General features: G+C 55.2%; 8 protein-coding genes across 8 annotated transcripts; 4 read left to right on the top strand and 4 right to left on the bottom strand.

Moving 5' to 3' along the window:
* The first annotated feature begins 165 nt into the window (after positions 1–165).
* BKA58DRAFT_388108 (chaperonin 10-like protein) lies at positions 166–1,788 on the top strand. The gene has a single exon (XM_046170620.1). It carries the CDS (start codon positions 609–611, stop codon positions 1,713–1,715), a length of 1,107 nt encoding a protein of 368 aa, XP_046023162.1. The 5' UTR covers positions 166–608; the 3' UTR covers positions 1,716–1,788.
* On the bottom strand, positions 1,789–6,459 carry BKA58DRAFT_470804 (polyA nuclease). The gene is made up of 4 exons (XM_046175203.1): positions 5,640–6,459; positions 3,602–5,593; positions 2,979–3,551; positions 1,789–2,930 (listed from the first exon to the last, which is right to left on the bottom strand). The coding sequence occupies exons 1-4, from the start codon at positions 6,281–6,283 to the stop codon at positions 1,853–1,855; spliced, it is 4,287 nt and encodes a 1,428-aa protein (XP_046023161.1). The 5' UTR covers positions 6,284–6,459; the 3' UTR covers positions 1,789–1,852.
* An 82-nt stretch (positions 6,460–6,541) lies between these two features.
* BKA58DRAFT_441516 (uncharacterized protein) lies at positions 6,542–6,827 on the top strand (the record flags this gene model as incomplete). Its single annotated transcript, XM_046173826.1, has 2 exons — positions 6,542–6,601; positions 6,651–6,827. 2 exons carry the CDS (start codon positions 6,542–6,544, stop codon positions 6,825–6,827), a joined length of 237 nt encoding a protein of 78 aa, XP_046023160.1.
* A 147-nt stretch (positions 6,828–6,974) lies between these two features.
* Positions 6,975–8,411, bottom strand: BKA58DRAFT_205681 (Methylthioribose-1-phosphate isomerase). The gene is made up of 2 exons (XM_046165931.1): positions 7,782–8,411; positions 6,975–7,735 (listed from the first exon to the last, which is right to left on the bottom strand). The coding sequence occupies exons 1-2, from the start codon at positions 8,294–8,296 to the stop codon at positions 7,072–7,074; spliced, it is 1,179 nt and encodes a 392-aa protein (XP_046023159.1). The 5' UTR covers positions 8,297–8,411; the 3' UTR covers positions 6,975–7,071.
* A 666-nt stretch (positions 8,412–9,077) lies between these two features.
* BKA58DRAFT_205675 (hemolysin-III related-domain-containing protein) lies at positions 9,078–11,173 on the top strand. The gene is made up of 2 exons (XM_046165930.1): positions 9,078–9,467; positions 9,519–11,173. Exons 1-2 carry the CDS (start codon positions 9,276–9,278, stop codon positions 10,851–10,853), a joined length of 1,527 nt encoding a protein of 508 aa, XP_046023158.1. The 5' UTR covers positions 9,078–9,275; the 3' UTR covers positions 10,854–11,173.
* BKA58DRAFT_388103 (Fcf1-domain-containing protein) lies at positions 11,080–12,247 on the bottom strand. The gene is made up of 4 exons (XM_046170619.1): positions 12,043–12,247; positions 11,978–11,996; positions 11,850–11,921; positions 11,080–11,777 (listed from the first exon to the last, which is right to left on the bottom strand). Exons 1-4 carry the CDS (start codon positions 12,092–12,094, stop codon positions 11,330–11,332), a joined length of 591 nt encoding a protein of 196 aa, XP_046023157.1. The 5' UTR covers positions 12,095–12,247; the 3' UTR covers positions 11,080–11,329.
* Positions 12,248–12,773: 526 nt separating this feature from the next.
* Positions 12,774–14,425, top strand: BKA58DRAFT_205655 (uncharacterized protein). Its single transcript, XM_046165929.1, has one exon. It carries the CDS (start codon positions 12,947–12,949, stop codon positions 14,135–14,137), a length of 1,191 nt encoding a protein of 396 aa, XP_046023156.1. The 5' UTR covers positions 12,774–12,946; the 3' UTR covers positions 14,138–14,425.
* Positions 14,426–15,238: 813 nt separating this feature from the next.
* Positions 15,239–16,595, bottom strand: BKA58DRAFT_319546 (DNAJ domain-containing protein; the record flags this gene model as incomplete). The annotated part of the gene is made up of 3 exons (XM_046167723.1): positions 15,239–15,469; positions 15,519–16,393; positions 16,523–16,595. 3 exons carry the CDS (start codon positions 16,593–16,595, stop codon positions 15,239–15,241), a joined length of 1,179 nt encoding a protein of 392 aa, XP_046023155.1.
* Between the last annotated feature and the right edge of the window lie 279 nt (positions 16,596–16,874).

The raw sequence follows: 16,874 nt of genomic DNA, 5'->3' as shown, positions 1-16,874 counted from the left end.
AGTGGTTAGCTCGTAGTATTGGTCGAGCCCCTCTCACGAGACCGACAACACGTTTCTGTGATGAGCTAGAAGATGGCTACCATCACGTGTTGTCGTGTCATAGTCCCGCTCTCCAGCTGCATATTTTGCCCCGTCGTGCCCACTTTCGTTTCACTTCAGTTCTTTGATCTTCCTCACTTTCTAGTCGAGAAAGCTCCTCCATGAATGAACAGGATACCGCATACCTGATGGAAATAGCGCATTCATCTTATATCTACGATATATTATACCTATTTCCAATCCGTCCTACGAGCAACTGATAATGGTAATCTGTATGAAATGACGGCGGTACTATTGTCTTTACCAGGTCGGCACTTGCTAGATAGAACACACCGGATAACGATATACGCCATCACCACTTACCCCTCCCGAGGTCTCCAACAACATCACATATTGACTTCTAGAGTACACATCTACACACTAGTTTTTCCCACACCTGTCATCGTATAACTCAGTTTCCGTAAAGCCAATCACCCCCAAGTCGGCCAATCCCTAAATTAAACCCTCATCCTCAGATTCTCCAAACCCACCAAAGAAGCGTCCCAGTCCAAATTCAATTTCCAACCACCATGACCAAACCCTCTCTCCCATCCAAAATGTGGGCCGCACAAGTCATCTCTTTCAACGAACCCTACAAAGTCCACCAAATCCCCGTCCCATCAGACCTCGCACCGTACGACCTTCTCATAAAAGTCGCCGTCGCCTCCCTCTGCCACACAGACTCCATGGTCTCTTCAGGCGCAATGGCCACACCACTCCCCTGCACCGGCTCACACGAAGGCGCCGGCACGGTCGTAGCGATCGGCACTTCCGTGTCGCACTTTGCGGTCGGCGACCGCGTGATGGCCGGGATCCTGTACGACGCCTGCGGTACCTGCGCTGAATGCACTGGAGGAGCCTCCGCGTGTCCCCAGTACTGCCAGAATACGGGCGGTTTTCTTGGTATCACGACACATGGATTCTTTGCGCAGTACGCGAAGGTTGATGCGAGACAGACGGCAAAGGTACCGAGTAATGTTTCGTTTCAAACTGCGGCTCCGCTGGCTTGTGCGGGCGTGACGGTGTATCGTGGTATTGTCTTGTCGGCTGTGCGGCAGGGGGAGTGGATTGCTATCGTAGGTAGTGGAGGCGGTTTGGGCCATCTTGGAGTCAAACTTGCGAAGGCGATGGGGGTGAATGTTATTGGAATCGATGCCAGAGACGAAGGATTGCAACTTACGAGGCTGTGCGGTGCGAATGTTACTATTGATGCTAGGATCGGGCTTGAAGAGGTCGTTAAAGCTGTGCGTGCTTGTACGGGGAATGAGGGAGTAAAGGCTACACTGAACGTGAGTGATGCGAAGGAGGCTGCTGCACTAGCTTGTGCGGTTACGAAGATGCATGGGACGATGGTTCAGCTTGCGCAGCCGGATGGTGTGGTTATTCCGTTCCATGAACTCATTTTGAGGGATATTAGGGTTAGGGGGTCGGCTGTTGCCAACTTGGACGAGGCGCGGGATATGCTGGAGTTGGTTGCTGGGCATGGTATTACGGTGCAGACGTGTTCGTTCCAGGGGCTGGGTGAGATTGGGAAGTTGGTAGAGTTGGCGCATAGCGGGAAGATGAAGGGAAAGGGCGTCGTTATTATGGATCAGAAGCAGATTGAAAGGGAGAAGAATATCAGATCAGCGTTGTAGGAAGATGCATGATCACCAAGACAGAAGATACGGAGAGATCATGACCATAGATGTCATATGTACCAGCAATGTAAAACCAACTTCGAGTTCAAATTGTACACAAGCGCGATTATACTACAAGTCTATGAATTACCGAATCAACCCAAAACCCTACCAGCAGTGGAGGCTGTGCTCCTGTCCTTGGTCTCTACCTTCCTCAGTCCCTTGCCCGCAGTGATCTCACCAAGTAAGGCTCCACGGTTTGGTGCTCCACCTGGAGCCTTCATGCTAGGCATTGGGGGTGGCGGTGGTGCTCCACCAGCCGGAGGTGGCGGTGGCCCAGGTGGAGGCGGAGGTGCACCATTCGAAGGCATTGGTGGAGGTGGGGGAATGCCTGCTGGAGGCGATGTCACGGCTGGGCTCTCCGCACGTGGGCTCTTGTTGTCCATGGAAGAAAGAGGGCGCGGTGGCGCCATGGTACCGAACAGCATGGATGCCAGCTGCTTGGCTCCACCTTGAGTAGGCGCTTCGTCATCGTCAGACGAGTCGTCATCTGAGTCAACAACGGACCAGTCATCGTCGTCTTGCCTTCCCAACCGGCGCGCTGAAGGTGCAGCGGGCTCATTGAACGTAGGCATGGCAGCCTTGTTGGCGTTCTCCTGTGTCAGACGGTGGAAAGGGTTCGTGGAAACCTCGCTCGTGTTGCTAGGTGGGGGCGGAGGTGTCGAGACGGTGCTGTTCTCCTGGTTGGACATGGCCATCTTCTTCAAGAATGGGTTTTTGGTTTCAGTGTCGCCCATGCCAGGGTGAGGACTAGTTACCGAGGACGTAGGCGGGCTGGCGATGGATGATGGTGGTGTGTTGTGCGAGATCTGGGGCATTGGTGGCGCTTGCGGAGGTGCTGTGTCACGCGGCAACTCCTGGCTGGCAGTAGGTGTGGTGTCTTGAGGCGTGATGTTTTGCGGGCCATCGTCATCTGAGGACTCGTCGTCGTCGAGCGCCTCGAGCTGCATCTGCAGCTGCCGTTCGCGCTCACGCGCAGCTTCAATCTCTGCACGCTGAGCAGCCAGTCGAGACTCCTTCTCCTTGGCGTCCTTGGAAGCAGCCGCTCTGCGCTTCTTCTCTTCGGCCTTCTTGAGTTTGCCCTGCTGGACTTGCTCTTCCAGGGCGCGAAGTCTGGCTGAAGCAGACTCCCGCTCCTTAGCCAATTCGTCCTCTTGTCTGCGTTCCTCATCTCTGATGTTTGTTAGCGCAATTTCGAAAGATAGATCGAGGTATACGTACTCCATGCGCTTCGTCTCGGCTTCTTGGGCCTCCTGCTGCTCGCGGATAGCCTTTTCAGCCATGTCATTGTCAGCCTTCTTCGACTCTGCTTCCGCTTGCTGAACATCGTGCTGTGCAATGTCATTCTTGTTCTTGCGCGAAGCTGGCGGTGGGGGTGCTGGCTTCTTGCCACTGCTTTTGGATGGAGCGGGTGGTGCAGCGGATTCGTCGTTGAGACGTCTTTGACGCTCTTCCTCGCGACGCGCATCCTCCTCTTCAGCCTGGCGTAGCTTCTCCTCACGTTCCTTCTTCTCACGGTCGGCACGCTGTTGGGGTGTCTCGCCAGCCTTTACTGGAGCTTTAATGCCCAAAGCAGCCAGACGCTCGGCCATTCGCTGCTCAGCCTGCTGTTTGATGAAGGCCGCGCGCTCCTCTGGAGTCTTGTATGCCGAGTACGAGCCACCGGCGGGCGTAGTTGTTGATGCGCGAGGAGGGGGCTCGACACGGCCAGCCGGACTCTCATAGCGTGACGACGATGGTCGGTTGTCCTCCACACGAGCAGCTGATCTAGACCTGTAGTTGTCGCGAGATGAACTGCACGGAATTAGCATGGTGCCTATCGATACTAATCGAATAGTACTCACTCGTCTTTGCGGATACGCGAAGCGCGGCTGCTGCGCTGTAAATCAAAGATGAAGTCCTTAACGTCGTCTTCGACACCCAGAGCTTCTTCCCATCTGCGACGTTCGTGTTCACTTGTGTTGTCGTGTCCTCCTTCTTTCAGGCTCGACTCTAGGCCCCTCGTGTATTCGTTCACGCTGTCTTCAACGTCGCGGATCATGCGCTCATTGTTCTCTCTTTCTGCTCGGACGCGCGAAGTCTCCTTCTCCAAGCGCTCGGTTGCTGCTCCAGTGTCATCGCTGGCAGGAGCAGGCCTTCCTGTCAATGCAGCAGAGCGTGCTTGCATCATAGCCTTGGCGCGGGCTTTCAAGCGATCCGATTCAGTCACGGCACCGCCAGGTCCAGTGCCCACGATGGTGGATGCAGATCCGGGATGCGCCTTGGCGTCTTTGAGTCTAAAGAGTTCGAGCTGGGCATCTGCTATCTCACGCTCAGTTCGGCGCACGTTAGACGCAAGTTCAGGTAGGCGATCGGTCAAGGTCTGGAGTTGGCGCTTCAGGGCACGACGCTCCGCATCCGAGTCAGATGATCTCAACGAAGCTTTAGGGTGAGCGTCAATATCTTCTTGTACCCTGCGAATGCGGCGATAGAGATCTTCAGCCTCTCGGCGATCTCGACGATCGAGCGCATCATCCTCGTCAGCGGCGTTCTCGTCTTGTGTGTCCATGGCATCCAACAAGATTTGCTTCTCTTTGACAGACTTCCTGAGCTGGTCAAGGGACATTTCATCAGATCGCTCAGAAGATGGTGAAGCCGGCTGCGCTGGCGAAGGCGAGCGACCACCACCACCAAGGCGATGTCTGGCGCTCGACTTGTAGCCTACATTGTCGTCGTTGTTACGGAACACTGTAGCATCCTTCCGGCCGCCAGCTTGTGGGCTGCCAGCACGGAACGAGTGTGACTTCAGGTAGCTGACACCGGTGCGCTGGGGCTGGAGGAAGGCACCGGAGTTCTTCCTGTCCTCGGCATCTCCACGCAGTAAGTTCTTCATCGCACCAATAGAGTCATTGATGTTGCGCGTAGAAGGGGGGACCAGCTCCGGGGGGAGGCGAGCAGGAATGGGATAGCCGTTAAGCTTACGGTAGATCAAATGCATAGCAACCGCGAATTGATCCAGATCAAGACGACCTCTGTCAGCAGAGTCGGCAAGTGTCCATATGCGCTCCAAATCTGGCTTGGGCAGTCCACTCTGTCCAAAGATCTCAAGAGCTTGCGCTCCGCTAATGTAACCCTTGGTCATGCCGTCCCAGGCCTTGAAGGTGTCGTCATACAGTTTCTTCTCTCCCTTTGTAATAGCCCAAGGAATTGTTGCGTTACCAGTCAACCCAGCAGTCGTATGGTTGCCACCCTCTCGGCCCGTCTGGGGCATCATTCGTTGTGCCAAAGCCTCGATGTTTGGTAGCCCAGTGGCGGGAGTGTTCGCTAGGCCCCACTGACCAGGCATGCCCGTTGGCTGAGCATTGAGGGGGGCCATGCCAGTCTGATTGGGTGCGAGGTTTGAGCCGAAGCCAGTGGGCATAGGAGGCATCGGCGGACGTGGTCCGTTGTAACCACCTGGAGCCTGCCCAAAGCCAGTGGGCTGTGGCTGCATGCCCGTGGGCTGCTGACCGAAACCTGTGGGCTGTGGTTGCATGCCTGTTGGCTGCTGTCCGAAGCCAGTCGGCTGTGGGGCTAGCGAGCTCAGCAACTGGCTGTTCGAAGGCTGCGGCTGCGGCTGCTGAATTGTAGGAGGTTCGTTAAACTTGGGGGCATTGCTTGCCGGCGTTTGGCGGTTTGACGATTCGTCCATGACTCCAAACGATATAATGTCCACCATGCTAGAGACCTCATTCTTGACTCGTTCGGGGAGCGAGTTAGGCAGATCCTTTCCGGTCAGCTTGAGATTGCACAAGTACATGGCGAGGGCAAATTCGGGAAAGAGGAGCTGGCCAGACTTGGTCGTATCCGAAAGGGTCCTACATCTGTTAGAATCGGGCCACGTATGCGATTTGTGCAACATACCAGATGTGAGAAAGCGCGTCTCCAGATAGCTTGGAGCGCATCAGGAGGTCTCGCGCCTGGTCTCCCGACAGAGCTTGGGAGTCTCCCACGGCCGACTTGAAGAGTTGCTCGAACTTGGCCTGGTCTTGCGCCGTGATGAAGGAAAGCCTTATGCTCGGGATCTTGCTCGACTTGGCCGGGACGGGCGGTGGCACGGAAGACGCAGAGCTGCCGCGGAATGAATCAGCCATCTGCGCCGATGTCATGCCTGTGGGCTGCGGCCGCTGCGGTTGGGCAGGCGGTTGCTGTTGCTGCTGTTGCGGCGGGGCGCCAGTCTGGAAGGGCATTTGCTGGGGAGCCTGCTGTTGCTGGAATTGCTGGCTCTGCTGCCCTGGGAAGCCCGTGTACTGCGGTTGCTGAGGTTGCGGCTGCTGTCCAAAGCCCTGCGGCTGGCCCGGGAAGCCAGTAAACTGTTGTTGCATTGGTTGCATTGGTTGCATTGGTTGCATTGGCCCTCCCCCGAAGCCCGTCGGCTGAGGTGCCAGTCCGCCCTGAAAGCCGCCTGGCTGCTGAAAGGGCTGCTGTTGCTGCTGCTGCCCATACTGAGGCTGCCCCGGTCGGGCACTGTTCCCACCCCCTAAGTACGAGTTGGACCCAGAGAACATGGTGGGCGAGGTGTCGCGGGTCGATTAGAGAAGGAGAGATGCGCGCATGCGGTTGAAGAATTAGAAAGGTATAAGGAGCGCGCACAAGCGGGAATGGTGAAAGGTGTAATGGGGTTGGTTGCGAGTCTGTGCAGCTTGCAGCCCTGGAGATCCATGGGTAGGTTCGCGCTAAGGTCCGTCAGTCGTCATCTTCGAGGACGCGCTTGCCTCCTCGGTAACGTGCGCCCACCATTCACGACTTCCTGCATCACCTCCACCATGTCGAATGCCGAGAACGGAACAGACGCTGGGTCGCATTCACAGGCCGACCTCGCCCAAGTAAGTTTTGCGGCAATCCCTCTGTTCTGAGTGTTAACAGCTCTGGTAGGCGTTCAAGGACCTGCAGCGAGGCGAACAGACCGCTGCCGCCTTGGAGAACCACCTCGATTCAATTGAAAAGCAGATCGAGGCGCTTTTGGTCCAGGCTGAGAAGGCGGAGCAGGAACTGAAAAATACTCCGGAAGAGGATGAGAAGTCCTCAAGCGAAGAGAAGGGCTCGTCATAATGTCTGCGCAGCATGCGCCTGCTATGATGTATACGACATACCCCGGACATACTTTCTGAAAGACGAGAGACACGCCATATAACATACGGGCATCACGACCGACGAACACGAGTTTGATGAATATTTTGGTCATGGTTGGCGAGGCAGGATGTAAGCATATACAACGTGCTTTTAGCACAATGGACAGTTCCAATCATGGGGTTGATGGGCACGTTCTGCGCTCTCAATTATTCTAAACATCTGTCTATAAGCCACCGACAGTTGAAGGCTTCACTTCAGAACCCTGCGCCTTGAAGACCTCGTCCAAATGGAATACACCATTGCTATCCTTCTCAACCACGCCTACCTCGGTGATGATGCCATCAATGAGCTCCGCAGGTGTGACATCGAAGGCAGGGTTCCACACACCGATACCGTTCGCCGCTATGCTAATAGTTTCGACAACACCCAGGTCCAGCGTAACACCGTCGTGTCTAGGTCCTTTGACAAGTGTCACTTCCTGACCGGGGCGTTCTTCGATGACAATGTCGGCTCCCGATTTGGTCTTCAGATCGATGGTAGTTCTTGGAGCTGCAACGAGGAACTTGACACCGTGGTGCTTTGCAAGAATGGCTAATGAATAAGTTCCGATTTTGTTGGCGGTATCACCGTTCGCAGCGACTCGATCGGCTCCAACTACGATGCCCGCGATGTTCTCGCTCTCACCGCGTAGCCGGAGTAATGCTGCCGCCATGGAGTCGGTGATGAGAGTTGCCGGTATCTTGTCGTGAACCAATTCGAACGCAGTCAGCCTAGAGCCCTGGTTATACGGTCGTGTCTCGGAACAGAAAGCGTGCTTCAAAGACCCATCGGCGTGCAATGAACGGATCACACCAAGCGCTGTGCCATATCCAGCAGTTGCAAGAGACCTAGAGAATTAGCCGCTGGATGGTTCTGATGCAAAATGGTACAAACCCTGTGTTGCAGTGTGTCATCATGCTCACAGGTCCCTTCTTTCCTGCCTCCGTGTTCTTGACTATCCACTCTGCGCCATGCTTGCCGATGCTCTCGTTGTCGCTCACATCGTCAACCAGCATCTTCTCGGCAGCAGCCACATACGCCTCTCTCACGGCTTCTCCACTTGTTCCCTCTCCTGCAGCAGCTTCCTTGGTGATCTTTCGAAGTTTGCCCGCTGCATCTGCAAGGTTGACGGCAGTTGGTCGGCTGGTTACAAGGTAGTCCAGCTTTTCTGTGATGAAGATTTCGACCTCTTCAGCCACCGAAGAGAGCTTCATATTGGTGAGTTCAACTGCGAGGGCGAGAGCAGCGACTATGGCGATGGCCGGAGCACCTCGCGTCCGCATCTCCTTGATGGCGTGCCATGCATCTGTGCTGGAGTAGATGTGATCATATTCTTCAGCATGCGGTAATTTCAGCTGGTCCAGAATCTCGAGCTGGCCGCGTGAGTATTTAATCGCCTGGAGTACCATTTTGAACGTTTTGTAGATTGGTGTGTCACTTGCATGCGTGGCAGAAAATTTCTAGATGGTGAGCGTTGGGTGTCAACAGCCCCGTCGCGGACCCTGACGCTAACACGTGGGAGCTGCTCAACCCAGGCATGCGTGCGTCCTCATCCAGGTTACGCGACATACCCGAACAAAGCATCCACGGCCCACCGCCTGGCATCGATGCATCTCTGCTACTCCACGATCCGTAGCTCTCAACGCCTCGGCATGACGGCACGCCATGACGAAATTAAGCCACGTGTGGCTCGGTGCCAAGGCTAGCTCCAGCCACCAAGCAACGCACCTGCCGGTATAGGCCACGGCCTCGCTGCTCTAGCCGGTCAAACATGAGCTGCCCCGTATTGATAATCCACATGCATCGAGAAAACGTCTGTAATAAAGGAGACGCACACATGAATTCTGCGACTGAACCTTCCATCTTCACTCGAAAGTATCGGATTGCAGCCCTACGAGAGCCGCAAAAAAAAGGGTCCGTCAGCTGCAAGGAACCGGCAGTGAATTGACCGCGGTTGTCCCATGACGACGCCAACACTCGGACTTCACGCATATACCCTACGGCCCTGCGCGCCCAATTGCTCCTCCGCACCTCCGCTTCTGCTCACCCTCTAGACATCCCTAGTTGTTCGTTGCATAAGAACTGTGTTGTCCAACCAAGACGTTTTCGGTAACCACGCCCGTCTCTAGTTCTTCCCGATAGGCGGAGAAAAAGACCCACATCCTCACTATTTATCTTCCCCAACACCACAAGCAGAGCAAGCCACCCAGCCAGAGAACATTACTGTGCACATGCGCAGACCAGCCAATCGCCTCACCCCGCCTCGCCTTACCTCGCTGTGCCTTACTGGACCCTCGTAGTTTGGGCCCGATATCGACTGGAAGGTCAGACGAGAGAAATCGCCACGCCTCGAACAACCCCGCGCAGCTTTGCGCCAGTTATATAACGATGCCCCTCATGACACGCTCCAACTCGAGCGTTGGGGTAAGCACCGCAGTTATGGCCTCCCAGGAAGAGCCCATACAGCCATCGTACCGAGGCTACGGCACAATCGCTTCCCAGCGACCTGCGCAGCGCCAAAGACGGCACTCATGGCACACACGCCCCTGCATGCAGGAAGCAGAGAACTTCCAGGTCCTGGTAAGTTATACAGCGCATGTGCGCTCAACAGTTTGCTAACAACAACGACAGCTTCGTAACTTTCTCGTCGAACTCAACTGCCGCATGGACTTTCTGGAAGATTATGGCCACCTCAAATACGATGCCGGAGTCGAATACGCCTACAACACACTGCTTGCCGTCCGCGAGTCCTGCTCGAAGATGTCGGATGGCGCAATCGAGGCCGGACGGCGGCAGGCTTCTGTATTCGTCGAGACATTGGAGGGACGATACAAAGATGCGATGGAACGGAAGGAGACATTCGGGGAGAAAGTCCTGGAAGGAATAGTGCTCATGGACAACTACCTGACCGAGTTTGAGACGCGCGCATATGCTATAAGAGACGGATCCATCGGCTCCTACGCGCAAGAGGTCTATGAGGAAGGTCGGAGAAAGATGGACGAGGGAATCGAGATCGCAAAGGGCGTGGTAGACGGCGGTCTCGACAAGGCACGACGCGCGCGTGAAACAATCGAACTCCGAGTTGAGCACGCTGTGCAACAAGCCCTCGAGCGAGCAAAGGCACACGGCCTAATACACTACGAGGACTTGCCCGAGCCCTGGCGAGTCAACCCCCACATCCTCAAAGGCTACCGCTTCCAAGAAGGAAAGTGGGCTTGCGTCCGATCCATCTTCGGCCTTCACAACGAGCTGATTAATATCTGGACGCACCTCCTCGGATTCATCATGGTCCTCGCCATCGCCTTTTACTTCTATCCTTCGAGCACCAACTTCAGCATGTCGACAAAAGCCGATATCTTCATAGCAGCAGTCTTCTTCTTTGCGGCATGTAAGTGTCTGGCCTGCTCGACCATCTGGCACACCATGAACAGCATCTCCCACCAAACGCTGCTCGAGCGCTTCGCCTGCGTAGACTACACGGGTATTTCCCTTCTCGTTGCCGCATCCATCATGACGACCGAATACGCCGCCTTCTACTGCGAGCCCGTCTCGCGCTGGTCATACATGTGCATAACAGCACTACTTGGCATCGGCGGCGTGATCCTACCCTGGCACCCAACCTTCAACCGAGCCGACATGGCCTGGTTCCGCGTCCTGTTCTACTGTTCCCTTGCCCTGACTGGCTTCTTGCCCTTTGGCCAGCTTGCCTACACCCGTGGCCTCGAGTGGGCGCAGTACTTTTACGCGCCCATCACCAAGAGTCTGCTCGTGTACATTACCGGCGCGTTACTGTACGCGAGCAAGACGCCTGAGCGCTTCTTCCCCGGCTTGTTCGATTACGTGGGCTGCTCGCACAACATCTGGCATGTTGCTGTGCTGGGAGGTATCATCTTCCACTACATGGCTATGCAGACCATGTTTACACAGGCTCTTACTCGCGCTCAGACTAGCTGCTCTGTGTACTAGGAGCATCTTTTCTTGACGATTTTCTCCGTACCTCTTACTTATCCTTTCTTTTCTTCCCCTTCTCCCTGCAGAGCGTTCGGCATTATGGAGCGAGTTGGTTTGTTTGCATTGGGTCGGCGTCTGACCTATAGATGTTGAGATGATGGGCAGAGGAGAAGGGTCCGGTTGGCGGACGCTATGCGGGACGCTGTATCTGAACTCATATAGACCGTCGATAATTACTACATCATGAATCTCTGAACACTCATCCCAACCTTCGCCTAACAATGTGCGTTTTTTTTATAAATACGTGCCATTCATTTCTGCACCAGCAACCTCTGAACAACACACAACACGCCGGGGCTTATTTATACCTCGATGTCACTATGACTTCCAAATGCTTCTCTGGATAACACTACCTACCTAGCATTCCCTAAACGCCGTTCGCTATGCAAATAACCCATTGCGACCCTACCAGCAACACCCTCCTCTCCAATCTAATGACTATCAGGCACATCCGGCAACCTCTCAATAACATATTTCCCCTTGGCCACACTAACAATCGGCACACCCGGAATCTTCCTAATCCTCCTCTTCAAATCCCTATCATTCGTCGCAACCAGATAAATCCTATGCTTCTGCACCCGATCCACAATACAGTCATCTGCATACGTTCCCTTGTGCTCGCACTTGAGCCGCTGCCAGCGCTCGTCGCGGGCGATTCGCAGCGCGATGCGGTATTTTGGACCGAGTTTCTCGAGCTCGGCCATGACGCACGTTGTGATTATGGGTGTGGCTTTGGCGTATAGCAGGTCCATGAGGGCTTTGTCGAGCTCGAGCTTGGCGTGAACGGTGTGGGAGAGGAAGTTTGTGTCTACGAGGACGGAGTAGGGGGGCCCGAGGGCGGTGTTGGCTTGGAAGAAGAGGGCGGAGGAGACTTGTGGGCTGGGGGGTGTTAGTTGGGGATCGAAGGTGTTGGCTGGGCGAAGCGCGTTGGCTCTTGTATCTGAAGCTTACATTTCTCGCTTTGCCTTGTTTTCTTCCTCTTTCTTCTTTGCTTCTAGCTCGCCGGCCATTTGGTTCTTCTTGCTGGAGTGCTGTTAGTGCTGCTGTCGCGAATGGTAGTGGAGCGCGTGGTCGCATACAGTCGAGCATCTCGTTGGCCTGGGTGTGTTAGTGGGAGCTCATTCAGAACATATGCTGACCATACCAACTATCCTCTTGGTTTGCGCAAACTTGCGCGTCTTCTTCTGGACTCCCATATCTGCCGAGTGCTAGGACTCGCCCGTTCGCGTGCAAACTTTGTAAGAACTATCAAGGCTCTCTGTAGGTTTCTGCGCGGCAGGCGATATAGCTTGGATGTCGCAATAGCTTGCGCAGGGTCGGGATTGGGGTCGTGTCGTGGTGGTGAATGTTCGCATACCACTTTTGCTATCGATAACGCGGGCAACTTTTTGATGCCAAGACATTCAAAGTTGTCGGAGCCCTTGGGGGCCAAAGCACCGATTGGAGGAAAGACGGCTGCGCTAAGCCCTAAACACGAGGGTCACGCAGGTCCCAGAATAGCAGCAGCGTTCCTGGTAGGAGGATCTGTCATCGCTGGCCCTGCATACTGGTCGTGTTTTTCCTGCATCCCTGAGCCAGCAACGAGGTGCAGACGTCAACAACCGGTTGCTCTGAAGAGGCCTGACACACAGACAATTCGGTTTTCGCGAAGAAGACACCAGTTTCCATTACTACACTTTTCGATTTTCGATAAAGTCCCATCGCTAGTCTACGGCCACCCACACATCACGCGAACCGGGCGCTCAGACTGCGCGTATTTGCCCAGCGGGTCCTCGACTCCGCCCCTTGTTACCCTGACCCCGTATCCGTCTTGCACTCCACCATCAGCATTTCCTCTCGTTCCCCGTCACTCGTTTCGGCGCTTCTCTGTCCTATCGATATCCCCAGCGACTGCGTTCCCCTCATCGTTTCACTGCTTTTCTTTCACCAAACGATTCCTGAAACACGTTTGTTGGAGTACGAGCCTTGAACACCGGGTCTCCTGAGCCCTTTCGAAGACTGCCCAACGACAACCCCATCTCCGCACACACCTATACACCACAACCAAGATGCGGCCTTCCGTCGGCTTCGTGGGCCTGCTGCTCGTAGTCGCACCCACCGTACTCGCTCAGATCGAGAACGCACCCGACCTCAACACCGTTGCGCCAGGAGGCGACGCAGCGACGAACACAGCAGCCGAGACCTCCGCCGCCGAGACATCACAAGCAGCGACAACGAAGGCTGACGAGACTGCAACCACATCACAAGCCGCCACAACGGAAACCACCGAGGCGGCAACCACTGCAGATGCGCCCACCAGCGCGGCCGCCCAGACAGGGTCTACAAGTGTCTTCAACCTCGTAGGCGCGCCAACACTGGCTGGTGTCGGTATACCAGACATCAAGGTCCCCGACACAGCCGGTGCTGCCTTCATGCAAAAGTCCGATCTCCCCGACGGAACCGTCTTCATATGCGTCGGTGCCATCCTGGCTTTCTTCGGTGCGGCGGTGCTGGCGTGGCGCGGTCTCGTTGCGTGGTCGTTGCATCGTTCCGTCAAGCGGGCGGCCATGGCGCAAAACCTGGCTGATATCAAGGCCATGTCAGCAGTGCCTGGCAAGAAGCGGGGGATGTACAATGTAGTAGGAGCAAGTTCGACCATGTCCCTGGATCACCTGAACGCTGCCCCCATTGGCAAGTCATCAAAGGCTTTCAAGGGTGCGGCTGCCAACACAACACAGCAATCGCAATCGTCTCTCTTCTTCTCCCCAACCGCAGGTGGCGCCGCCGGTATGCGAGATTCCGTCCACGTAGCAGGCAACCGATCCTCCACCTACCTGCCTGCGGGATACTACGCCTCTGGCAACGCAGCGCCCGCTGCTGGATCACCACAAATGCACATTGGCGGCCAGAACCCCAACAATCTCTCTGCCCTCTCCCTCTCCACACCAGGAAACCGTTTCAGCGCGAGGTCCGGCATGTCACCACCAGAGTCGCCATCACTCCCTCCATCCCGAGGAGGCTACTCCCGCGCCCCACCATCACGAGACGGCCTATCCAACTACAACCGCAACAGCGTGGCAACCCTTGGCCATCAACCCGGCACCACAAGAAGCCCCGTCTACGGCCAAGACAACAACACCGTCAGCCAATTATCACTCAACGTGCCAGGTGGCACAACTGTCCCTGGTGGCCGCACTCCCAGCGGATACCTAGACGACCTCTTCGAAAACCACGGCAACGGATCCAGAGAACGATTCTAGTTGGATCTCGAACAGCAGCCCGCAAAGCAGCGTGCCGCGAGCGCGTCGTGTTGTAGTCTGAAAAGCAGTCCGTCGGTCGTGTATCGGTTCGCGTATGCGCAGGGCGTGGTGGCTCGCGCTCGAGCTGTGTCTACGAACACTCTATCCATAATAGAAGATTACTACCGGGTGTGAGTTGTGCGAGACTAGAAAGGAAGAACGAGTTATCGAGGTTGTCGAAAGTCAGAGAGAGGAAGAAGCCAGAAAAGAGCGGTGTCTTGTTGAATATCCTTTGCTCATGCATGCATTTTCGCGTGCACGTTTTCGTTTCTTGCTTTTGGGGTCCACGGCCTGGCTTGTGATACCAACATTATGCCGGTTTTGGCTTTTCTTTTTCGTCGTTTTCTCCGCTCTGTGGTAACGTAGCGCGATTCGTTCGCCGAGTCCACTCACCTGCCATCTTTTACTATCTCTTTTTTATTATCATGCCTTCTCTTATTATGAATGTAGGGTAGTCCCGCTCCTTCGTTGTGCTGAACGGAGTTAGACAGGCGTTAGAAGAACCTGGGAAGGAGGCGTGCATTAGTCCCTGGCCGTTTAGCTTTGGCATGCTTCGTCGCGTTCTGATGGATCGTTTTGAGCGAAGAGGCATCTACTATTGTAGATTTTGCATATTAGACACCATAATGAAGAACTATTGAGCAAAAAACGGTCGAGTTGTTGGTTCAGTGTGTCGAGCAGGAAGGAAGCAGCGTGTGATGTGTGATACTGGCCGGTGCTGGGTAGCGCTCGTGCTGGCGCTGGAGCTATCGTGCGGAGTTGGTGGAGTACAACATGCGAAATGACGTCCACTGTGTACTTCGTGTATCTTGCTAATGCGTATTCGTTTAGCATGTGGACTCACGGTTAGTACGCATGGCATCACCTCAAACGACGGATGAGGTATAAGACAAGCAAAGGGCTTTGACAGTATTGAAAGCCAGTTTTGATGGGAAGCACACCTTATGGTTCATCTATATCTTACACAAATGCATAGTCCAGTACCCTTTTTGTCTATCTATCACCAAACATAGATGCTACATTTTGCAACGCTACCGCGTTGTGGTGTTCGTGTACATATGGCTACCTTGCCTTCTTGGCCATGGCCTTGCGTTTCCTCGCCTCGCCATTGAGATTGGGCGCGGTGGCGTTCTGGATGGCGGCCTCCTCTTCAGTCAGGTTAGATGTCTCGACGAGCGGCTTGTCAATCATTTCCTTCTTTCCGAGAATGCGTCCGGCGGTCTGGTTGTAGGCGAACATGGGGAGCTTGAACAGGAGGGTGTCGTAGATGGTGGGCTGGGGCTCCTCATCGGGCTGGATGCTGTTAGTGAACGCATTGTGTAGGAAAGGTGGATATACGTACGTCAACAAGGTATTCGCCCTTCATGCCATCCTCATTCTCGACTTCCAAGAAGACATTGCCGACAGAATCAACGACGAGAATCTTGCCATTCTCAGAGACAATGCGCTTCTTGGCTCCCTGAGGACCGGAAATGACCTCTGCCTCGACTGGGGTGCTGATGCCGTCTTCACGCGCCTTCTTGGCAGCTTGCGCCTTCTTGGGTTTTTTCGCATCCTTCTCCATGGCGCGTCTCTCGCGACGGTTGCGTGGGCCAACCTCTTCAGGGGTCTCTTCGGGGGTTTCGTTCTCGAACTGCTGGGCGTTCACGGGTGCGGCGCCGGCGTCAACTCCAGGAATGCCCTGAAGACCACTCTCGTCACCCCAAGCAGTCTTGCGCGCCTGGCGAACGAACCTCTCGGCGTAGTCCCTGCGGCGCTTCCATCCCATGACCAGGGCGAAGTAGTGGAAGCCTCCACCAAGAACGACAAGTAGACCGAAGATGACTGAGCCGAGACCAGGGCGGAAACGCTCATAGTAGTAGCCAGAGCCCCTCCATGCTGGGAAGCCGTTCCTCAAGAAGTGGTCGTAACGCTCGCGCTCAGGGCCCTTGAGCATCTTTCCCACGACTGAGAGACGCTGGTAAGCGGCGGTGACCTTCTTCACGTGCGCGTCGGTCTCCTTCTTGGACGGCTTCTTTCCCTTTGGATTGTTCTTCGCATATTCGGCAGCAAAGGACTTGCGAGCCTTGTCCGGGTGGAGTTCGCGAGACTTCTTGCGGAGGGCCTTGGTCAATTGATCTTGGGACGCGCTGGGCTTGACGCCGAGGAGATCGTAGAAGGTGATGTTGGCGCCATCTGCTTTGGCGACTTCGTCACGGATGCGGAAGATTTCGTGGTCTGCAGTGTGCTGTCAGCAAGTAGCTCGCAGTTGCACACGAGCTGGAGCTGGGGAAATGCGTGTGGGGAAGGCGCATATGTGGCCGCAAGCATGCACTTGAAGACGGGATGCAATTGGAGAGTACGCACCCTCTTTGGTCCAGGCAGCAGCGAAGGCTGCAAAGAGGCACAAGACCAATGCGAGCAACGCGTGAGATCTCATGTCTGAGGGTTGATCCGGGAGGTGCCTAAAAGTTTGGCTGGTCTGCGAGCAAGTGATAGGGAGGCTGCAGGCTTGTGCCGCCAGATGTCCAGTAGTGCCGCGAGCCCGCTCGAGTGACGGAACGTGGCCCAATTAGTCTGACCGCTGTCGACGGGACACAGGTGTAGCAGGCCTGCGGGATAAAGAACTGCTCTTCACAGTGCAATCGCTCTCCTCTTTCACTCCAAGTCTCTGAGATTGAAACCAAAAAATGTGGCCTCTTCACGACTTGCATGTGAG

Source organism: Alternaria rosae, assembly GCF_020736505.1.
Source record: "Alternaria rosae strain MPI-PUGE-AT-0040 chromosome Unknown BKA58scaffold_7, whole genome shotgun sequence".
In the NCBI taxonomy this organism is placed as follows: Eukaryota; Fungi; Ascomycota; class Dothideomycetes; order Pleosporales; family Pleosporaceae; genus Alternaria; species Alternaria rosae.
The sequence above is the reverse complement of the archived record's forward strand: the minus strand, read 5'-3'. Positions and strand labels throughout refer to the sequence as shown.